We start from the raw sequence: 24,445 nt of genomic DNA, 5'->3' as shown, positions 1-24,445 counted from the left end.
CTCTACTATGTATTTCAGCAGAGAAGTATTAAAGCAAAGGAGAAATTCTCATTAAAGTCAAGGTAATCATTCCCTGTTTTGGCAAGAGAGGTAGAGAGTGGTGATGGCTCAGGGTCATCAGAGGTCTTCTGCATACAGAAGGGTCATCTTCTGTGTGCAGGATGGTAGTCATGTTGGGCATTGCCTTGTGATTATTCACTAAGTTGCTCTTATTTTTTTTGTGTACTTCTATGTTTATGGTATTTCATACTAAAGAAATTGTTTAAAGTCTACAACAGGAAGTAATGTGTTAAGTATTTGGAGTAAGTCTAAGGGTTTGGAGTGAGACATAGTCCCATGTCTGACGTAGAGTACTGACATGAGCTTGGGAAAGTTGTATTGATTCCTTGAACTTCATTTTCTCATCAGTAAAATGCCAATTAATACCTTACAAAATTGCTGTTAAGAATAGGTTAAATGTGTAAAACATTTAGCATAGTATATGGTAAACTCTGGGTTGAAAACAGCCAGAGTAACAGTGTGTTCTGGGAGCATGTTCTGCATTTAGTGGTCAGTGAAGGTGACCAGTTAGAGCTAAGTAGGCTTATCGGAAATAGTTTGCATGAAATTGTCTTCCCCAGCCTTCATTTCTCATTTTCAGTCCTTTAAGAATTACTTTGAATCATTTAAATATATTGGTTCCAACAGTAACTTCATGAAAGAAGATATCCAAATAACCAGCAAGCATATGTTCATTACTGTCATTACATATCAGGGAAATGGGAAATAAAGCCATTATGCTATTTCAGCACACATACACCAGATAGACTAAAAATGGAACAGCTAGCTAGTGTTGCTGTGAATGTGAAGTAACTGCAACTCCCTAATTTCCTGATGGGGTTGTGAAACAGAGTGACCAGTTTTGGCAACTTACTGGCTGTTTCTAACAAAGTTAAATATGTGCCATGTGACTTCAAAAAAGAGAGAGTATTGTATGAGAATATTCATGAAGTGAAATGAAGTCGCTCAGTCGTGTCCAACTCTTTGCGACCCCATGGACTGTAGCCTACCAGGCTCCTCCATCCATGGGATTTTCCAGGCAAGAGTACTGGAGTGGGGTGCCATTGCCTTCTCCAGAGGATCTTCCCGACCCAGGGATCGAACCCGGGTCTCCCACATTGTAGGCAGATACTTTACTGTCTGAGCCACAAGGGAAGTCCCTTGAGAATATTCATAGAGGCTTTATTTTTAATAGTCCTAGACTGGTAAAAACCTAATCCAATAAAAAGAATGGGTAAATAAATTTTGCATAATTCATACAATGAAGTACTATGCAGCAATGAGAAAAGAATGAACTGTTGATACACAAAGCAACATAGAAGATACTCAAATATTATGTTGAGCTTAAGAAGCCAGGTACAAAAGAGTAGCATGCAGTATAATTCCATTTATATGAAGTTCAGCATAGGTAAAACTAATCTGTGATCATAAGAGTCAGAATATGGTTACTCCTGGGAGTGTGAGGATGTGATATTGACTAGAAAGGACACAAAGGAACTTTCTAGGATATTGGAATTGTTCTATAATTTGATCTGGGTGATGATTACATGGGTAAATGCAAGTAAAGATCTGTGTATTTTATTATACATGTTATACCTTCATTTAAAAAAATCTAATGGTTTTTAAGTTAGTGTTATATATCTGAAAAATTCATATAAAACCCATATGCTAGATACAGCAGTTTGGGATTTATTGTTAGTTTAAACCTTAGTTAAGAGAAGTTATATTTGTAAATATATAGAAAGCATGAAGCAGAAAGAAAAATACATCTGTTTCATTTAGGTCCACTGGGACTTCCATGTGTTCCAGAGGCAATGTTTTTCAACTCCACTAATAAAATAATTTCTTTTATTCATATTCCAACAGGAAGTTTTATTTCTTTTCTCTTCTTCCTTAGTAGCTCATGATTCAGCCTAATCATGGATTCTAATTTTCTTTTCTTTGGTTACTGTGACCTGTAACCCAATTTGAATTTTTCTCCTAAGCTGATAACGTCAGCCCAGAGTTATTGAGAATGTACGTGCTATGTGCAAGCCCCAGTGCTATACATATAGATATAGATATACATATACACCTCCTGCCTTCAGAATTTGTTGTGGCAGGGAAGTCAGTGATAATAACAGTAGTAGTCATAGGAAACTTTTTAAAAATATGAACTTTATATTAAGCGCTGTCCAAAGCACTTTATATATGAGTTATCTAATCATCACAACAGCCCTAAGAGACAGTGCAAGATGTTAGTGTAAGACTGACATCCTTTGTATGAATGAGAAAGATGAAGAACCTCTCAGTTATCTCAAGAAGCTCAACTCTGGCCCTACTGAAAACCTCACTGTAGCAAAATAAAGATTGATAACTGAACTCATTCTCTTTTAAGACAATTTAGAGATAATCTGTTGTAACTGAACATGCCCTCGGGTGATCTCACCCCCCCCACACACACACATACACACATGCACCACAGTGTTCTGCCTGAAAGAAGTTTGGGTAAATAGAAGGTTTGTGTTTCCTTTTTGTAAATTAGTACCCTTATAGATAGACACTCTTGATAACTGCTCATCTGTCTCACCACAATGTTCAGTTTTGATGTAGGTGCTATTTTTAATCCTTATTTTACTGTTGAGGAACCTGAGGCTCGGGCAAGTTGAATAATATTCTATATAGTTTTTTATTGCTGTATAACAAGTTACTACAAACTTAGCTTAAAACAGCACACATTTGCAGTCTCATAGTTTCTGTGGGTCTGTGAGTCTGGCACAGCTTAGTTGGATCCTATGCTCAGGGTTTTAGAAGGCTGCAGTCAAGGTGTCATTTGGGCTGTATTCAGCGGAGAGCTCTAGGTCCTCTTCCAAACTCACAAGGTTTTTGACAGAATTTATTTTCTTGTATGTGTATGGTACATGCCTTGTTTTCTTGCTCCCTGTTGCCTGGAAACTGCCTTCTGCTCCAGAAGTCATTGCCATATGAGCTCCTCCATAAGCCCTCCCACCCTGTATATAATAGTTTGCCTCTACTAATCCCAAACCCCTATTCCTTCACTCCCCTACTGCTGTTCTCCCTTGGCAACTACAAGTCTGTTCTCTCTACCGGTGAGTCTGGGATTCTCTTCAGCTCAGTTCAGGTACTCAGTCATGTCCGACTCTTTGCAACCCCATGGACTGCACCACGCCAGACTTCACCAACTCCTGGAGCTTGTTCAAACTCATGTCCATCGAGTCCATGTTGCCATCCAACCATCTCATCCTCTGTTGTCCCCTTCTCCTCCTGCCTTCCATCTTTCCTAGCATCAGGGTCTTTTCCAGTGAGTCAGTTCTTTGCATCAGGTGGCCAAAGTATTGGAGCTTCAGCACCAGTCTATCCAATGACTATTCAGGACTGAGTCTGTGATTAGCAGAGGCAAACTCTTACATATAGGATGGGCAAAAACAAGTTCCTACCATCTAGCACAGAGAAGTATATGCAATATCCTGTGACAGAACATAATGGGAAAGAATATGAAAAGGAGTATTCGCTTTCACATTCTTTTCCATTATGTTTTGTCATAAATAAGTCACTTTGTAGTCCAGAAGAAATTAACATGCATTGTAAATCAGCTATAGTTCAATAAAACCTACCAAAAAACAAAAAAGCCCTCCCATAACACAATAGCTTATTTCTTCAAGACCAGCAAGAGAATCACTGACCTTGGGGAGAACACCAGACCTGCTATGAAAGGGCTTACCTGAGTAGGTCTGGCCCACGTGAAATCATCTTCCTTTTTTTTAAATTCAGAGTTAGCTGATAAGGAGCCTTAGTTATATATGTAAAGTCCATTTTGGCATGTACGTAACATAACCACAGGATTGATCACTGATCGTATTCACAAGGTCTGCCCTGCTCAAGGCAAGGAGATAATACAGGGTGGGGACACCAAGATGATGGAGATCTTGGGTAGCATCTTAGAATTCTGCTTAGCAATATGCACAGTTCCCTAGCAGGTAATCGGCAAAGCAGTGTTATCTTTGAGGAAAGCACGCGTGGAAATGTTTATGTCTAAGTGCCCCTCAAAAACATTAGACACTAACTACAAAAAAAATTTGTTTTAGAAATTTTCCAAATACCTGACATTTGTGAATAGTGTAACAATCAGCACCATTAAAGTAAGTATAAGCTTTGTTAGTACCTAACAATGCACATATGTAAATAATGTTAAGTAACAAAAACGTGAATAAAAAATTCTACATACATGGCTACTGTTATATTAATGATACGTGGATTAGAAAATATATGATGATGTAAAATAGTTGATTTATGTTTCTGGACTCAAAGCATTTATCTGTCATTTAAAAGTATAACCTTTAAAAAGTCAGTTTATCATACACAATAGCAGATGCTAAACATTTCTGTTGACAGTAAGTGCTGCAGAATTTCAGAATAGGGGAGATTAATGTGGACTAGAGTTCTTCCTTAGGTATAAAATAAGGTTAATTTTTTATAAGGTAGTTTATCATAAATTTTGCCCCAGAACTAGTTCCTTTTATGTAGTTTGTCATCTGCTCAGTATACAAGATGCAGGCCTTCTATGCAGAGACCCAGGTCATCACCACATATGTGGCTGACTCTCATTTCAACAGAACTCCTTTAACATTGTTTTAGAACCTCACTTGAAATCTTGAGTCATTGTACTAGCCCTCTTTTATTATAGGCTAGGAAACATTGTATTGCCATATATCTGTTAGTTGATACTTTTTACCAATCAGTTCTTCATTTTCAACTATTGCAGAATAAATTGGTGGGATTCTTTTTCCCCCCTCTCAGCTAGAGTTCTCGATTATTCATTCTTCCTATATCTCTAGAATACATAACCATCTCAACTGTTTATGAATTAGTTCTTATTTTAAAAGTTGTGGCAAACTGAATAATGGCCTTCCAAATATGTCCATGTCCTAATTCCTGGAACCTGTGAATGTCACTTTATATGGCACAGAGATTCTGTATGACAAGAGACTTTACAGATGCCAGTCAGGACCTTAAGATGATGAAATTATCCAGGATTCCATGGGTAAGCCTGATGTAATCAGAATGGTCCTTCTAGGAGGGACAAAGGAGGAGTCTAATGGCCCACGGTACAGACCAGTGGTTCTCAGAGTTTGGTTCCAGGTTGGCAGCACCACCCAGGAGCTTGTTAACAGCGCACATTCTTCGGCTCTACTCTAGAGTTGCTGAACTGGAAACTCTAGGGAGTAAGCCAAGCAATTCACATTTAACAAGCCCTCCAGGTGATTCTGATTCATGCTAAAGTTTGAGCATCATTGCTAAAAACTTAAGTTTTGCTCTCCCCAGTTGAACAAGCTTGAGGCTAAAATGCTGGGAAAGCTCATTCTATTGGCTTGTCAAAGGTAATTTGCAACTGCTTCCTTTCTGCGTGACTTCTATCAGACTGTAATCACTTGAATAGCTTAATTGAGAAATCACTTGTGTTTATAGCTGAAATTAAATATGTTTTGTATTTAAATAACTACTTTTGATTAGAATCATATTTTGTGGAAAGTGGTTGGTTTTATCTGTGTACTGTAAAGATATTTATAAAAACTCATCAAATTTCTAGCAGTAACTAACATCCTATTCAGTATAAGGTGAAATGTTTTACATCAAATCTCATGCTGTGTAATGGCCAATCAAAAGGTATTTAAGGTGGCTGAATGGATTTCTTGGCTTAGTATTCAAAATTAAACATTTTAAGACATTAACATTTAATGTTTTTCTTTTTCACAAAGTTGATGTTATGTAACTCTTATTATTTGCAACTCCTGAAGTCTTGCTTAAGCAGTGAGTGGCAATACTTTCTCTCATCCTTGTGAATTTACTGAAATGTAGATTGTTTGAAAATGATTTTAGCCTTGTGGCACATGTCTCTTTAGCTGTGAATACTATCTCTATTAAGAAGACAAAAACACAGCTTTGTCTTGGTAAACATGTATCACTGATTCCTGAAGAGTCAAAAGAACTCCCTCTATTGTGCTCTTATTTGACAAGTGATCTTGTGGTTCCTTTTAGGTATCCAATAGGAAAAGCACTCTCCCATCTGCATCTGTGGAACTGGATGGTTCCTACTTGAGTGTAGCCAAACCACAGATCCACACTCAAACCAAGCAGAGGCCTAAGTTGGCAAATCAGGACTCAGCTCTGGAATCCCTTGTGGAATTTAGGAATAATTCTTTGAAACCAGCAACCCATCATTATTCCAAAGAGGATATGGGCAAGGTTCCCTCAGAGACCAGAACATGTAATTACAGATCCCCAGGGAAAAAACTAGTAGATGCAGTCCCTACAGAGAAAGCCCCTCCCAAAGAACTGAAGATGAAGGAATGCCAGCACCTCCAGGCTCCTCCGTCTAGTCAGTGCTGTGGCCATGGACATTCTGAAAATGCGGATCACGTTCACGAGAGCCATCCGACACACATGGGCCCTCAGCATTCCGATACACACCTGGACTCATGCAGGTATTGTGGGCTTTCCTGGGCATCTCTGATGCATGGCCATGGGGCACTGCCACCTAATGAAAAGGATGTCAGAAAGCAGCTCTCAGAAGATAGAAGGCAGCAACTTATGCTTCAGAAAATAGAGCTGGAAATTGAAAAGGAGCGCCTTCAGCATCTGTTGGCCCAGCAGGAGACAAAACTTCTCCTGAAACAGCAGCAGCTTCATCAGTCTCGACTGGACTATAACTGGTGAGTTCTACCTGTTTTTCCAGCAGTACCTGTAGTTTGGAGAATACAGAATAAAATAACAGCTGTGTCACTGTAACAGATGTGTAGGAGCAGACGCTCCTCAGAATCTTCGTTTGCTTAAGATGCATAGCAGCTATGACTTCCAAATAAATTGCACTGTCTTTTGGGGAAGAACTGAAAGATTACCTTGTCTTCCAAAATATTAGCTTAGAATATCTACTTCTTACCTGTCCAGTGTAGTTTTGGCTGGATTCTAAAGACAGTATTTTTCAACAATGTCACCATTACACAAAATACTTTGCTATTTGATGTCACTGTAGAGAATATTAAGCGTTAAGTAAAAACTTAAGATTTTAGGATGTAAAATGAGACTCACGTGTTGGCTAGGTGTCATCATTCCATATAACAAAGGGAACCTGCTAAATTCAACCTTTTCTGGTTATGAAGCATAACCTGTTCAGTAGCCAATTATTATAACCTTCCCACATTTAAACTGTTCTTCCTCTGACAATTTTTCCCTAAGAACAATGTTTCAAAAGCTAAAGCCCTATTTAATATCATGTAGTCTTCATTATAGTTTTACATACAGAGTCAAAGTTTGTTATCTTAATTTCAAAATAGTAATAGATGAAATGCAATTGTATTTAAACATAAGAAAATATGGCATTTATGTCTTTTTATAAGTACATTTCAAGGAAAGGGTGTGTGTATCTGTGTGTGTGTGTAACTGTGTCTGTGTATGTATCCCTGCCATTTTCTTCTTGGTCAAGCATACCTTTTCCCCTTTGTATACATTCTTAGGCATGTTGATCCTCACACACCTAATATTAGTGTTATTTTCTTTTACTTCTTGGAGTTAATTTTCTTTCAGTTTCAGATCCTGCTCAATATTTTTTAAATCCTAGTGTCTTTGAAAGTTCTATCTTGTTTTCTTCAGTGCAGTACTGACTTGCCCAAGAAGCAAACATGATCTTCCTCTTTCTCTTCCTTTATGATCAATTTTATTCTTCACTGTTGAACCTGGAGGCTTTTAAAGTAAGTGAAATTGAAGGCTCTTGTGACAAGATTGTCACCAAAGGCTGAAATGTTGCTCCAATTTTATGACCCCAATCTCTAATCCTCCAGTTAACGTGTAGTTTCTCCTGAGAACTTCATTCTACAAACATTTATTGAATGTCTGTGTTATGTGAGGAATGGTTCTAGGTAGTTGAGATAGATTAAAGAATTAAATGTAGACTTTAAAGAGATCACAGTCTAGTTGGGGAGAATGGATAATTTTATGTTAGGCATCATGTTCATTTGAACTGCATTGTATTATTCAAGTAATGGTCCTTAATGATAATAAAGTGCTTGTTGTTCCCTTGATCACCCAAGCTTTAAATGAAAGCACTCTGAAACACAAATTTTGAACCAGTTTTGTATATAGAGATTTCTTAAAACTTTTTATTTTGAAATAATTACAAGATTGATAGGAGTTGCAGAAATAGTACAGAGATTCTGTGTGCCCTTCACCCAGTTTCTCCCAACAGCTACATTTTATGCAACCACAATATATTGTCAAAGCTAGGAAATTAACATTGGTACAGTATGTGTGTATGTTTGGTTCTGTGTCATTTTATCACATGTGAATTTGTGTAACCACCTCCACAGTCAAAATACAGAACTGTTTCAGCACCACCAAGATTTCATTTGTTCTATGCTGGTTTTTTTGTGTTTTAATTAATGTATTGGAGCATGGTTGATTAACAATGTGTTAGTTTTAGGTGTATAGGAAAGTACTACACATATAGATGTGTATTTTCTTTTTCCAAGTATTTTCCCGATTAGATTATTACTATGTCCTCATCTGTTTTTTAATATGTGTTATTTGTTCATTTGGTTGGTTGCACTGGCTCTTTAGTTGTGACACATGAGATCTTCCATCTTTGTTGTGACGTGAGGCATCCTTAGTTGTAGCATGTGAACTCAGTTGCGGCATGCAAACTCTTGGTTGTGGCATTCTGGTTTCCTGAACAGAAATGGAACCTGGGCCTCCTCCATTGGGATCGTGGGGTCTTAGCCACTGGACCACCATGGAGGTCCCTGAACTATGCTGTTAGAGTCACTCTTTGCCCCAACCTGTCCCTAACCCTGGGAACTCCTAATCTGTTGTCTATTTCTCGATTGTTATTATTTTGAGAATTTTATATAAATGGAATTATACACAATGCTAAATTTTGATATTGGCTTTTCTCATTCAGCATAATGCTGAGATCCATCTAGATTGTTACATATATCATACCTTTTGATTTCTGAGTACTATTCCATGATACAGATATACCGTGGTTTGTTTAACCATTTGTCTATTAGACAGTTTCCTTGTTCTCAGTTTTTTCAGTTACAAATAGAGCTTCCATGTACATTCTTATGCAAGTTTTTGTGTGGCCTAAGTTTTTTGTTTCTACAAGTGAGAACTAGGAGTATGATTGCTATATCATATAAGAGATCATATTTAGCTTATACTCATTTAGTTTACAATGCAGGAGACCCAGGTTTGATCCCTGAGTCGGGAAGATCCTCTGGAGAAGGAAATGGCATCCCACTCCAGTACTCTTGCCTGGGAAATCCCAAGGACGGAGAAGTGTGGTAGGCTACAATCCATGGGGTCGCAGAGTCAGACACGGCTGAGCGACTTCACTTTCACTTTCATTTAGTTTAAAATACTTCTCCCACCAGTAACATGAGAAAGATCATTTCTCCCCGCCCTTGTCAGCATTTGATTGTGTCACAGATTTTTATCTGATGTGTTCTGCGTCTGTGTGTAGTGATATTTCATTGTCATCTTAGTTTGCATTTTCCTTATGGCTAGTGATATTCAATACCCTTTCATTTGCTAGTTTGCCCTCCTTCCTTTCTTTTGGCTAAACTGTCTCTTTAGTATCTCTTGTCATAGTCTAACTGGATTGTTTGGATTGTTTTCCTGTTGAGTTTTGAGAGTTCTTTATATATTCAAAAGATGTAAGTCCTTTGTCAGATAGGTAGGTGGATTTGCCAGTAATTTCTCCTAGTCTCTTTTCTTTTCAGTCTCAAAAGGATCTTTCACAAAGCAAAAGTTTTAAATTTTGATAATAGTTCATTTTTAATTTTTATTCCTTTTAGATTGCATGAAGTTTTTATGATGACCATTGGATTTTGTTAAGTATCTTTTATGGGATAATTGACATGGTTGTTTGATTTTTCTTTTTTAGCCTGCCAATACAGTGGATTGCATTGATTGATTTTTTTTAAAATATATATATTGACCTAGCCTTATATCCCTGGAATAAATATCCTGGGTTATAGTGTATAATACTTTTTATGCATTCAGTTCAGTTCAGTCACTCAGTCGTGTCTGACTCTGCGACACCATGCACTGAAGCACACCAGTCTTCCCTGTCCATCACCAACTCCCAGAGCTTACTCAGACTCATGTCCATCGAGTTGGTGATGCTATCCAACCGTCTCATCCTCTGTCATCCCCTTCTCACGTCTTCCGTCTTTACCACCATCATGGTCTTTTCCATTGAGTCATTTCTTCACACCAGGTGGCCAAAGTATTGGAGTTTCAGCTTTAGCATCAGTCTTTCCAATGAATACTCAGGATTGATTTCCTTTAGGATGGACTGGTTTGATCTCCTTGCAGTCCAAGCGACTATAAAGTTTTCTCCAACACCACAGTTCAAAAGCATCAGTTCTTCAGCACTCAGCTTTCTTTATAGCCCACCTCACATCCATACATGACTATTGGAAAAACCATAGCTTTGACTAGATGGCCTCTTGTCGACAAAATAATGTGCATTAACAATTTCTTTTTACTAATATTTTGTTGAGAATATTTACATCAGTATTTCTGAGGTCTGTAGTTTTATTTTTTCATACTTTGTCTGGTTTTGGTATCAAGGTAATGTTCTTGTTGTTCAGTCGTGACTATTTGCAACCCCGTGGACTATAGCATGCCAGGCTTCCCTGTCCTTCACCAGCTCCCAAAGCTTGTTTAAATTCATGTCCATTGGGTCAGTGATGGCATCCAACCATCTCGTCCTCCGTCATCCCCTTCTCCTCTTGCCTTCAATCTTTCCCAGCATCAGGGTCTTTTCCAATGAGTCAACTCATTGTCATCTGTCAACACACAAAGATATTACATAATTATTGACTGTATTCCCCACACTGTACATTTCAAAGCCATGAGTCATTTATTCTGCAACTGGAAATTTCTGCCTCAGTCTCCCACACCTGTTTCTCACCTCCCATGGCCTTTTCTCCTCTGTTTCTTCTCTATATCTATGACTCTGTTTCTGTTTAGTTATGTTCTTTTGTTGTTTAGTGAAGTCATACAGTATTTCTCTTTCTCTGTGTGGCCTATTTCCCTTAGCATAATACTCTCCAAGTCCATCCATGTTGTTACAGACAGCAGATTTTATTCTTTTTATGGCTGATACTCTGTTGTATACATATACTGCATCTTCTTTATCCATTCACCTGTTGATGGACACTTATGTTGCTTCCGTATCTTGGCTATTCGAGTAAATAATGCTGCAGTGAAAACAGGGATGCATATATCTTTTCTAATTAGTGTTTTTGGTTTCTTCAGATAAATACCAGGAATGGGATTGCTAGATCATATAGTAGTTCTATTTTTAATTAATTGAGGAATCTCTTGATTTATTGAAGAGTCTCTATACTGTTTTCCATAGCAGCTGCACCATTTACTTTCCCTGCAGCAGTGCAGGGAAGTATTCCCTTTTCTTCACATCCTCAGCAGCACTTGTTTTCTTTTTCATAATAGCCCTTCTGACAGGTGTGAGGTGATATCTCAGTGTGGTTTTATTTTCATTTCCCTAGTGATTAGTGATGTTAAGCATCTTTCATGTGCCATCTGTATGTGTTCTTTGAACGAATGTCTATTCAGATCCTCTGCTGATTTTTTTTTAACCTGGTGGTTTGGTGTTTTATTGCAGAATTGTATGCTTGTACTGTTTTGATGACTATAGCTTATAATAGAGTTTGAATCAGAAAATGTAATGCTCCCATCTTTGTTCTTCTTTCTCAAGGTTTAGCTATTCAGGCTCTTTTGTGGGTCCATACAGATTTTAAGATTGTTTGGTCTGTTTCTACATCTAAATTTATTTTTACAGGTTAAGGACTCAAGCTGTATTTAAGTCAAGAGAACTGGTTGCTAATAAAGAGATTACTAAACCTCGAGAGCTCAGTCTGGATGTGAATGGGAGTGCCTCTGGAACAAGGTAAATTTGAGCGGTTGGTGAAGGTACAGTATATAGGACACAGATCTTAAGGACATGCTTGGTATATGTTTATAGCTTCATACTGGTAAATCTAGTTTTCTGATCATATGTATAAATATATTCATATTATAAAACTTTGAAAAATATTGATAAGTGTAAAGAAGAAAATAAAAATCTTTGATAATCCTTCCATTCAGAGATAGTCCTTTGGACTCTTTTTCCCATTCTGTCTCTCTTATAATATTATTTTCTATATTACAGTAGGGATTATGCTTATACCAAATTTAAATTTTGCTTTTTTCAGTGTATCATAATTTCTGATGTCCCTTTTAATGAAAAACTTAATGTTAATTCATTTAACAAATATTTATTGTGTGATAGCTATTACTCAGTATTTATTAATTAACCTGTTATTAGAGAATACAAGGTTTTAGATCTCAAAAAGCTGGACATGACTGAGTGACTTTTGCTTTCACTTTCATTATAGATTATGCTTTGAAGAAAATTTCTGTAAATACATTTCTTACTTTATCTCCACCTATTTCCTGGGCATAGATTTCTGTAAGCAGAACTACTAGCTTAAAGTACATGTGAATCCTTTTAAAATTCATGATTCACATTGCCAAATGGCTTTTCATAAAAATTAAATCAACTCAAACTCCCAAACCAGTGTTTAAGAATGCTATTTTCATGAAACTTATTATAAAGAATTTTTGGCCAGTATTTTTTCACATACATTTTTTTTCCTTATTCTCTTTATCCTCTCCTTTTGGAACTCTGTTTACATGTATATTACTGTAGATCTTTACTCTGCTAACTTTTGAAAACCTATTTTTCTTTATTCATATTGAATAATTTCTATTGATGTATCCTCAAATTCATCACGTCTTTCGTTGTTTCTAATTTGCTTATAAGCCCATACAGAGATTTTTTTTTTTTTTTAATTTCGGATACTGGATTTTTTGGGTTTAGAATTTCCATTTGAATGTTTGTTATACTTTCTGTTTCTGTGTTGAATTTTTCTATTTTATTCATTACAAGTGTATTTTTTCCTTAAACTCTTTGTCTGCTAATTTTAACGCCTGGTTCATCTTGAGGTTTGTCTCCACTGATTGAATTTTCTTTGAGTTGGTCATGTTTTCCAGTTTCTTTATATGTTTAGTAATTTTGAATCATTTCCTGGTCATTGTGAATAACTCTAGAATTCAGCTATACAGGCATATCTTATTTTATTATGCTTCACTTTATCGTGCTTCACAAATAATTTTATATTTTACAAATTGAAGGCTTTTGGCAATCTTGCCTCAAGCAAGTCTTTCAGCACCATTTTTCCAACAGCTTTGGTCACTTTGTGTCTCTGTGTTACATTTTGCTAATTCTGACAATGTTGCTAACATTATTGCTGTTGTTGCTAGTAGTAGTAGTAGTATATTTGTTACAGTGCTCGGTGATCTTAGATTTTACTATTGCGAAAGGATTATGACTTGCTGAAAGCTCAGATGATGATTAACTAGCATCTTTTTAGCTATAAAGTACTTTTTAATTAAAGCTTGTCATTTTTTTAGACATATGCTATTGCACATTTAATAGACTACAGTAGAATGTAAACATAATTTTTATATGTACCAAGAAACCAAAATATTTGTCTGACTCCCTTTTTTGCAATATTCACTAATATTGCAAAAAAGGGAGTCAGACAAATATTTTGGTTGTCAGGAACCAAAACTGCAGTGTCTTCAAGGTATGCCTGTATTTATCTGAACAATGCTAATATTCTGTGTACATGTGGGCAGTTAATTTAACTGAACTCCAATCCAAATCCTGTGTCCCTGGAGTAATTGGTGATGATAATCACTGTTGAGTTATTTTAACTTTAATTGCAATGCTTGAATCTGCCCTGATCATGGGCTTCCCTCAGAGCCTGCAATGTGGGAGACCTGGGTTCGATCCCTGGTTGGGAGGATCCCCTGGAGAAGGGTGTAGCTACACACCCCAGTATTCTGGCCTGGAAAATTCCATGGTCTGTATAGTCCATGGGGTCGTAAAGAGCTGGACAAGACTGAGAGACTTTCACCTTCATTTTTCAGGATGCTTGAGTCTGCTCTGATCATGTGTAAGTTTAGGGGTCAGCTTGACCTGGCAAGATTGTTACATAGAATTTAAGGCTTTCCTATTTCTCTCCTCTCCAAGATTTTTCACTTTTTAGCTCCTTTCGTCAGCCTATATTCTATCTTCTCATTCTTTAGGCCTGCTTTCAGCTAAAAACCATTAAAAAAATTGGGAACTCACCCAGTGCCACTGTTTTCTTTCAAGTGCTGATCCTCTAGCAGTTTCTTTCTGCTGTTGGCCAGACCACTTTTCAGTGTGTTCAAGTTAAATTTTTTCCTCCAAGAGTTTATAGTTGTTACATATAGGAGATTTGGCCCTGTAGAAGCTCCTTAACCATTATCAGGAACAGAACCCAAGAATTCTTGTTTTTGCACATTTTGCTATAATTAATTTTTTTACCATCTCACCCATTTTATAGTTTACTGTTAAATAATAGTAAACATATTTACAGTGTTGTGAAGCCAATCTCCAGAACTCTCTTATGCTGCAAAACTGAAATTCTGTGACCATTAATAACTATTCTTAATTTCCTCTTATACCCAGGCCCTGGCAACCGCCATTTTCTTTTCTGTTTCTACGTGCCTCATATAAGTAGAATCATGCAGTATTTTTGTTGCTTATAATTTATCATTTTTGTTATATTAGTGTCAGGTATACAGCAAAGGGATTCAGATATATGTGTATATATATATTATATTTTTCAGATTCTTTTTGTGTGTAGGTTGTTACAAAATATCAATTATAGTTCCCTGTGCTATGCAGTAATAGGTCCTTGTTTCATTTATATATATTATTGTGTATATGTGACTCCCAAATTTCTAATTTATCTCTCCTCAGCACCTTTCCCCTTTGGTAATCATAAGTTTGTTTTCTACGTCTGTGATTCTATTTCTGTTTTGTAAATAAGTTCATTTGTATCATTTTTTAGATTCCATATGGTAGTAATGCCATAGGACATTTGTTCCTCTCTGACTTTCTTCACTCAGCCTGATACTCTCCAGGTCCATCAGTGTGGTTGCTGGCATTATTTTATTCTTTTTTATGGCTGAGTAATACTCTGGTGTGTCTGTGTGTGTGTGTGAGAGAGTGTGACTGTGATGTGGTGTATACTAGACATCTTTATCCATTCATCTGTCAGTGGGCATTTAGATTGCTTCCCTGTCTTGGCCATTGTCAATAGTGCTGCAGTGAATGTTGGGGTACATGTATCCTTCCTTTTCTGTACTGTTAAAATCACTTTTAACTTTTAAAATTTTCATTGGAGTATAGTTGGTTTACAATATTGTGATCGTTTTGGGTGTACAGCAAAGTAAATCAATTATACATATGCAGATATCCCATATAGGCCACTACAGAGAGTTGTTGACTGGAGTTCCCTGCGCTGTACAGTAGGTCCTTATTAGTTACGTATTTTATATACAGTAGGTGTGTATATGTCAATCCCAATCTCCCAGTTTCTCCCTCCCTCCTCTTACCCACTGATAACCATAAGTTTGTTTTCTACATCTGTCACTCTATTTCTGTTTTGTAGATAAGTTCATTTATACCCTTTTTGTAGATTCCACCTATAAGTGATATCATGTGCTATTTGTCTTTTTTTTTTGCCTGACTTACTTCACTCAGTACAACAATCTCTAGGTGCATCCATGTTACTGCAAATGGCATTATTTTGTCATTTTTATGCTGAGTAATATTTTATTGTATATATGTATCATGTCATCTTTATCCATTTCTCTGTTGATGGACATTTAGGTTGCTTCCAGGTCCTGGCTATTGTAAATAGAGTGTTGTGATGAACATTAGGGTGCATGTATTGTTTTGAATTACGGTTTTCTCTGGGTGTGTGCCCAGGAGTGGGATGGATTGCTGGGTCCTATAGCTCTCTTTATTTATATATATATATATATATATATATATATATATATATATATATATATAGAGAGAGAGAGAGAGAGAGAGAGAGAGAGAGAGAGAAAGAGAGTCATCTTTATTAAAATTCATGATTACATTAGAAACTGACATGGATTTCTTTAAGACATGCAGATTCTCACGGGCACCTGCTTTCCACTTTTGAGCATGATAAAGAGGTCAATATCTTAATGTTATTACATCAACTTTTTACCAGATAGGAAACCTGAAAAGGTCTCTTGGGCCTTCCAGGTCACTATACTCTGTACAGACCTGGCCATATAGTCTCTTGAATTTACAATTTGAAATTTGCAATTTCTTATAAATTCAATAAGTTCCTGGGCAACAGAACACTGTAACTCTGCTGGTTTTTAAGGTGCAGTTCCAAGGTTAAATATTGTACCTATACATTTCCAAATCACCCAGGCTTATCTTTCCAGTAATGTATTGCTCATTTTACTTAGTGTTTTAGATGGTAAAGAATCTACCTGCAAGGCAAGAGTTTCTAGGTTCAATCCCTGGATCAGGAGAATCCCCATGGAGAGGGAATAGCTTCTACTCCAGTATTCTTGCCTGGGGAATTCCATAGATAGAGGAGCCTGGCAGGCTACATACAGTCCATGGGTGTCCCAAAATTTTCACTTAAGTAATCTCCCTGTCAAAGAAAGACCCCAAAGCATTGCCAGCTACAAAGTTAAGTGAGGCTCCTCTTCTCTTCCCAGATCAAGTTGTATGTGGAATCCCAAACAGAATGCTAGTTCCAAGTGCACAGGCCAGTAGTCTCTCCCGAAAAGCTCTTTTTAGTTTTTGAAGAACCTCCATACTGTTCTCCATAGTGACTGTAGCCATTTGCATTTCCACCAACAGTGTAGGAGGCTTCCCTTTTTTCCACACCTTCTCCAGTATTTATTATTCGTAGACTTATTGATAATGGCTGTTCTGACCTGTGTGAGGTGGCGCTTCAGTGTAGTCTTGATCTGCATTTCTCTACCAGTTAGCAGTGTTCAGCGTCTTTTCATGTTCAGTTTGGCCATCTATATGTCTGCTTTGTTGTTGTTGTTTAGTCACTAAGTTGTGTCTGACTCTTTGCGACCCCATGGCTGAGCCCATCAGACTCTTCTGTTCATGGGATTTCCCAGACAAGAATACCGGAGTGGGTTCCATTTCCTTCTCCAGGTGGTCTTCCTGACGTGAGGATTGAACCTGCAACTCCTGTTTGGCAGGCAAGTTCTTTACTTCTGAGCTACCTGGAAAGTCTGTATATAGTCTTCTTTAGAGAAATGTCTATTTATATCGTCTGACCATTTGTTTATTGGGTTCATTTTTGATATTGAGGTGTATGAGTTTATATAATTTGGAGATTTATCCCTTGTCAGTTGCTTGCAGATATTTTCTCCCATCCTGTATGTTGTCTTTTATGATTTCCTTTGCTGTCCAAAAGCTTTTGGGTTTAATTAAGTCCCATTTGTTTATTTTCATTTTTATTTTCATTACTTTAGGAGAGCAACCCAAAAAGATATTGCTATAATCTATATCAGAGCATGTTCTGCCTATGTTTTCCTCTAAGAGTTTATCGTGTCCTGCCTTGCACTGGCACCCCACTCCAATACTCTTGCCTGGAAAATCCCATGGATGGAGGAGCCTGGCGGGCTACAGTCCATGGGGTCACTGAGAGTTGGACACAACTCAGTGACTTCACTTTCACTTTTCACTGAAGGAAATGGCAACCCACTCCAGTATTCTTGCCTGGAGAATCCCAGGGACTGCAGGGCCTGGTGGGCTATGGGATCGCACAGAGTTGGACACGACTGAAGTGACTTAGCAGCAGCAGCCTTGCACTTACTTATACCATTGTATATGCTTGTCTCCTTTGTCACAGATTAATTCATCCTAGGTGCATGGGTTTATTTCTGGGCATTCTATCCTGTTCCGTTGATCTATATTACTGTTTTTGTGCCAGTACCAAGCGGTCTTGGTTACTGTAGCTTTGTAGTATAGTCTGAAACCCTGCAGTCTGATTCCTCCAGCTCCATTGTTCTTTCTCAAGGTTGCTTTGGCTATTTGGGGTCTTTTGTGTTTCCATACAAATTATGAAATTTTTTGTTCTAGATCTCTGGAAATTGCCATTGGTAATTTAACAACAATTGCATTGAATCTTAGATTGCGTTGAGTAGGATAGTCACTTTAATGACCCCGAGTCTTCCAACCAAGAGCATTTTATATCTTTCTATCTGTTTTGTCATCTTTGATTTCTTTCATAGGCATCTTACAGTTTTTAGAGTACAGGTCTTTTGTTTCCTTAAAGTGAAAGTGAAAGTGAAGTCGTGTCCGACTCTTTGTGATCCCATGGACAATAGCCTACCAGGTTCTACCGTCCATGGGATTTTCCGGGCAAGAATACTGGAGTGGGTTGCCATTTCCTTCTCCAGGAGATCTTCCCGACCCAGGGATTGAACCCAGGTCTCCCACATTGTAGGCAGACGCTTTACCGTCTGAGCCACCAGGGAAGTGAACTTTGTTTTCTTAAGTAGGTTTATTTTCAGGTATTTTATCTTTTTTGATGTGATGGGAAATGAAATCATTTCCTTAATTTCCCTTTCTGGCCTTTCACATGTAGAAGTGCTACATGTTTTTGTATATTAATTTTTTATCCTATAGCTTTACCAAATTCATTGATGAGCTCTAGTAGCCAGCTTGTTGGAAAAAGACTCTGATGTGGGGAAAAACTGAAGGCAAAAGGAGAAGGGGGCAGCAGAAGATGAGATGGTTAGATAGCATCACTGACTAAATGGACATGAACTTGAACAAACTCCAGGAGAAAGTGAAGGACAGGGAAGCCTGACATGTTGCAGTCCTTGGGGTTGCAAAGAGTTGGACACGACTTGGCAACTGAACAGCAACAGCAGCAGTTTTCTGGTAACGTCTTCTCTGATTGCTGTGGCTAGGACTTGGAAAACTATGTTGAATAAAAGTGGTGAGAGTGGAGATCTTTGTCTTTTTCCTGATCTTGGGGAAAGTGCTTTCAGCTTTTCATCGTTGAGTATGATGTTGGCTGTAGGTTCTCTTATGGCTTCTGTTATGTTGAGATAGATTCCCAATATTTGTCTTTTTGTGGCTTGCCAAAGTTTAATTTTATTACTATTGAAATCAAGCACGTACATAATTTAAAAAGTCAATTGTTTAAGAAGGCTTGTGCAAAAATAGTGGGGTGCTCTACTACTCCTTTTTAATCTCAATTTCCACTCATTAGAGATAAAATTTTTCACTGCTTTGTATGTTTTTTAATCTATTTATTCTAGTATTTATATTCGTATTTTAAAATATCAGACTTAAGCAGGCATTAAGTATTGACTTTCTGCTATGGAAGATGAATTAGTTAGCTCTCACAGGTAACAATCTACATGCTGTCTCTCTCTTTTTTTCTTTTTCCCTCCCTTGCTCTTCTCTCTCCTTCACTCTCTTCCCCTTCCTCTCTCCTGCTTACATACGTACCCACACACATACTATTTCTTTTGTCTACTCAGTATAGCTATATCACAATTTGTTTGCAATAAAATTATAGATATTTTCTATATACCTGAGCCAGCTACTTTACAGTTATTAAATTTAATTTTTAGATAATTGTTTTTTCCAGAGTTTAGAAATGCTTTAATTTTCCCCATTCATTTATTAGTTCACTGAAATATTCATAATGTTTCTCACTATATTCTAGGTACTTTCGAGACTTTGGGATAATATATCAGTAAACAAAACACCAAAATTTCTGGCCTTAGAAGTGTCATGTCTTTCCATTCCCAAATTCACCCGAAAGTATAATTATCTGAACATGTTCAGATATATCAGTTATTCTATCATATCTCTTTATTTTTTTTAATATTTCCTCTTGGGGCCTTCCATAGTTCTGCTCTATTCTGAACTGGTTTTTCTCTAAGCTTGCTATTTAGAGATTTCATCCTGAAGTTTTCCTTATCCATCATCCTGGAAGTTTTCTCTATTGTTCTGTGCTATATTCCTCTTTTGCTGGTTCACATGTCCACTTTTTGGTTTATACTCATCTTCCTTAATCATGTCCTTCAATAGCTGACAAGGAGTACAGTTCAGTTCGGTTCAGCTCAGAGGCAACAATTTTTTGAGACTTTATACCTCTAGAAAATGCTTTACATCTTTCTTCACATTTAATGTATAGTTTTAGCTGCATGCAATTAATGTTCCTCCGAGGAGATTGAAGGTTATATTCTATTATCTTCTATTTTCTAGTATTACCATTAAGAGTTTGGTGCAGTTTGATTCTTTATCCTTTTTATGTGACCTATTCTCCACTGTTCTCCATGGACACTATTAAAGTCTTATCTTTCTTTGCATTTTTCTAAAAATTAATGCTGATGTGTGTCAGGTGGGCCCTCTGTCATTTGTTGCACTATTAGCCAGATGTTGACTCTCTTGGAATTGCTTGTTTTCTTTTTTTCTCTTGTCTTTCATATCTATGTTCTTTTTTATACTTTCTAAAAGGCTTCTTGAAGTTTATTTTTTAATCTTTCTGTTAAATTTTCTGTACTATTATTTCCAAGAACATTTTATTATCTAAATTTAAAGACAAATAAAACACATGCATCTTGCAGGGTTTTTTCTTATCTCTGAGGGTTTTATTACCTCTTAAACTTTCTTATTCTTCTAAAGCTCATTGTGTCTGTTTTCAACAAGTTCAGGTTTCCTTTTTCTGCGTGTCTGATGATCCATTTATATTTGCAAACAAAACAGTGAAAAGCTATTGAAAGTTCTCAGTATATATAAGCAGGGCTTGTCAACTGATGGACTTCAAGCCAGCTTAAAACTCAGCATTTGAAAAACTAAGATCATAGCATCCAATCCCATCACTTCATGGCAAATAGAGAAAAAGTGGAAAAAGTGACAGATGTTATTTTCTTGGGCTCTGAAATCAATGCACATAGTGACTGCACCCATTAAATTAAAAGATGCTTACTCCTTGGAAGAAAAGTTATGACAAACATAGACAACATATTAAAAAATAAAGGCATCATTTTGTCGACAGAGGTCCCAATAGTCAAAGCTGTGGTTTTTCCAGTAGTCACGTACAGATGTGAGAGTTGGACCATGATGAAGGCTAAGTAACGAAGAATTGATGGTTTCAAACTGAGAGTTCCTTGGACAGCAAGGAGATCAAACCAGTCAATCCTAAAGGATACCAACCCTGAATATTCACTGAAAGGACTGATGTTGAAGCTCCAGTACTTTGGCCACCTGATGTGAAGAGCCAACTCGTTGGAAAAGACCCTGATGCTGGGAAAGATTCGAGGGCAGGAGGAGAAATGGGCAACAGAGGATGAGATGGTTGGATGGCATCACCAACTCAATGGATGTGAGTTTGAGCAAACTCTGGGAGATACTGAAGGACAGGGAAACCTTGCAGGCTGCAGTCCATGGGGTCACAAAGAGTGGACATGACTTAGCAACCGAACCTCAACAACAACAACCATTTAGCCAGCAAATATTTCAGTTTTGATTTTTCAAATTTTTCAAGTTTTTATTTCAAATTGAACTTACATGTCTGATTTCCGGGCTTTTAAAATATTGCAACATCTCTTTATTTGTTGTCCTTTCCTCTTTATTTACCTGTAACCTCATTATTTTGTGTCTTTTTTTTTTTTTGTCCTTTTACAATTATTTGAGAAATGTCAGAAAAGAGTAGAGGTTTATTTTCAGTCAACCATGTAAATTGGCTCTCCAATGGTGATTTGTATAGTTAAGGAATATTTGGGAGTTTAATATAAAGATGGAATCCTACTGTAATTTTCAATTATTTAGTATTCAATTAAGATGAATGTTTTTCTACATATTTATTAACACTTTGTGTTCCTTTGTAGAATTTTCATTTCCTGACTATATCCATATTTTCTGTGTAGGGGTTTTATATTTCTTCTTTAGTTAATGTGTAAGAACTTATTATATTTGTTTTTAACATAAAATAATTCCTTACTTATTCTTAGTGCTACTTGTGTTTACCTATATTCTTCATATATTTACTTACTTGCTGTGGTAGGGAAAATATTTAAAATGCTGGTAAGTCAAAAGAAAATAAAACATACCCATGATATCATCTAGAGGTAATCCTAGTATGTAGCTTCTAGGTATTATTTTTTTAAAGTATGTGAAGCGTGTTTATATTATACATTTTGTCTTATAATTCACCTTATTTTTAGTTAAATGTTATCTAAATTTCAAAAGAACAGTGCTTTTTCTATAAAAAGTAAAACATCCAAAGACACATTAAGAAAAAAGCAGTCATCTTTCATTCACTATCCTGTTCCCTATCCTGATTGTCCTGGTAGAATTAGTCTTGGCACTCTAGTGTTTATTGTTCTATACCTTTTTTATGCTTGCATGTATTAATATGTGTGCTGTGCTAAAAGTCATTTCAGCCATGTCTGACTTTTTGTGACCCTTGGATCTGCAGCCTGCCAAGCTCCTCTGTCCATGGGATTCTCCAGGCAACAATACTGCAGTAGTTTGCCTGTACTCTCCTCCAGGGGATCTTCCCAACCTGGGAATCGAACCCGCATCTCTTATGTCTCCTACATTGGCAGACAAGTTCTTTACCACTGGCACCACCTGGGAAGTCTGTTTGAATATATACAGCATCTATGTACATTGAGATCAAACTGAACTCATTAATCTTTTTAAATTTCATTTAATGATGCTTTAATGGACATTTGTCAGGTTCTTAGAGTTTTTGTAAAACTGTGATAAGCAGAATAATTGTCCTCCAAAAACATCTGTGTTCTAATCCCTGGAAGCTCTGAATATATTACCCCTACATGGCAAAGGGACTTTGCAGGTATGATGGATGGGATAGACCTTAAAAGATGAAGATTATCCTGGGTTATCTGGATAGGCTGCTCATTCTAATCACATGAGTTCTGAAAAATAAAGAACCTTTCCTTACTGTGTCAGAGAGATAAGATGAAAGGAAGAGAGATTTGAAGCTTGAGAATGACTCAGCCTGCCCTTGTTGGCTCCGAAGATGGAGGAGCGCTGTGTGACCAGCCAAGGATTGCAAGGACCAGCCAAGGAAGCTTGGAACAGTCCTCATCTGATGACCCACAAGGAAATAGGGATCTCAGTCCTCAAACTACAAAGAACAAGATTCTGCCAGAAACCTGAGTGAGCAAGGAAATAGATCCTCCCCTACAACCTGCAGAAAGGAACATAACCCTGTTGACACCTCAGTGTTAGCCCATGAGACCTGTGTCACACAGGACCGTCTGTAGTCAGACCTACAGAATTATAGAATAATACATTTGTATTGATTGAGTCAGTAAACTTGTAGCTTGTTATAGTGGTAAGAGAAAGCTAATACAAATCCTAACTTATTTCCTATAAATGGGTAATAGTTCATGACTTCTATATACACTGTAACTTATTCAGCACTTCTATTGTTGAACATTCAAATTGTTTCAAATTCTTTACCACTGCACAGAGTGCTATAATAAGCATGGTGGTACTAACACTCTGTGTTCTGGTCCTTTTATTTTCTTAGGGTAAATTTCCAAAAACAAAATTGCTAGGTCAAAGTCTATTGTTACATAAGTGTATTTTATATAATGTACAATTATAAATTATAATAATCCATGCTAACTAAGATCACAGCATTCAGTCTCATCACTTCATGCCAGTAGAGAGGGAAACAATGGAAATAGTGACAGACTTTATTTTCTTGGGCTCCAAAATCATTGCAGATGGTAACTGCAGCCATGAAATTAAAAGATGCTTGCTCCTTGGAAGAAAACCTATGATAAACCTAGACAGCATATTAAAAAGCAGAGATTATTCTGCTGACAAGGTTCATATAGTCAAAGCTATAGTTTTTCCAATAGTCATATATGGATGTGACAGTTGAACCATCAGTTCAGTTTAGTTGCTCAGTCATGTCTGACTCTTTGCGACCCCATGAATCACAGCACGCCAGGCCTCCCTGTCCATCACCATCACCTGGAGTTCACTCACACTCACATCCATCGAGTCGGTGATGCCATCCAGCCATCTCATCCTCTGTCGTCCCCTTTTCCGCCTGCCCCCAATCCCTCCCAGCATCAGAGTCTTTTCCAACGAGTCAACTCTTCACATGAGGCGGCCAAAGTACTGGAGTTTCAGCTTTAGCATCATTCCTTCCAAAGAAATCCCAGGGCTGATCTCCTTCAGAATGGACTCGTTGGATCTCCTTGCAGTCCAAGGGACTCTCAAGAGTCTGCTCCAACACCACAGTTCAAAAGCATCGATTCTTCGGTGCTCAGCTTTCTTCACAGTCCAACTCTCACATCCATACATGACTACTGGAAAAACCATAGCCTTGACTAGATGGACCTCTGTTGGTGAAGTAATGTCTCTGCTTTTCAATATGCT

General features: G+C 37.2%; 1 protein-coding gene across 8 annotated transcripts in view; it reads left to right on the top strand.

Moving 5' to 3' along the window:
- Positions 1-24,445, top strand: part of KIAA1328 (KIAA1328 ortholog) — a 423,903-nt gene that overhangs the window by 253,058 nt on the left and 146,400 nt on the right. For all 8 annotated transcript variants that reach the window (XM_069568685.1, XM_069568686.1, XM_069568687.1 and 5 more), the window contains 2 exons: positions 6,076-6,749; positions 11,903-12,010. In XM_069568685.1, the coding sequence (XP_069424786.1) occupies positions 6,076-6,749; positions 11,903-12,010 (782 nt within the window). The remainder of the gene's footprint in view (positions 1-6,075; positions 6,750-11,902; positions 12,011-24,445) is intronic.

Source organism: Ovis canadensis, chromosome 23, assembly GCF_042477335.2.
Source record: "Ovis canadensis isolate MfBH-ARS-UI-01 breed Bighorn chromosome 23, ARS-UI_OviCan_v2, whole genome shotgun sequence".
Classification (NCBI taxonomy): Eukaryota; Metazoa; Chordata; class Mammalia; order Artiodactyla; family Bovidae; genus Ovis; species Ovis canadensis.
Note: the sequence above shows the minus strand (reverse complement) of the source record. Positions and strands in the feature narration are given on the sequence as shown.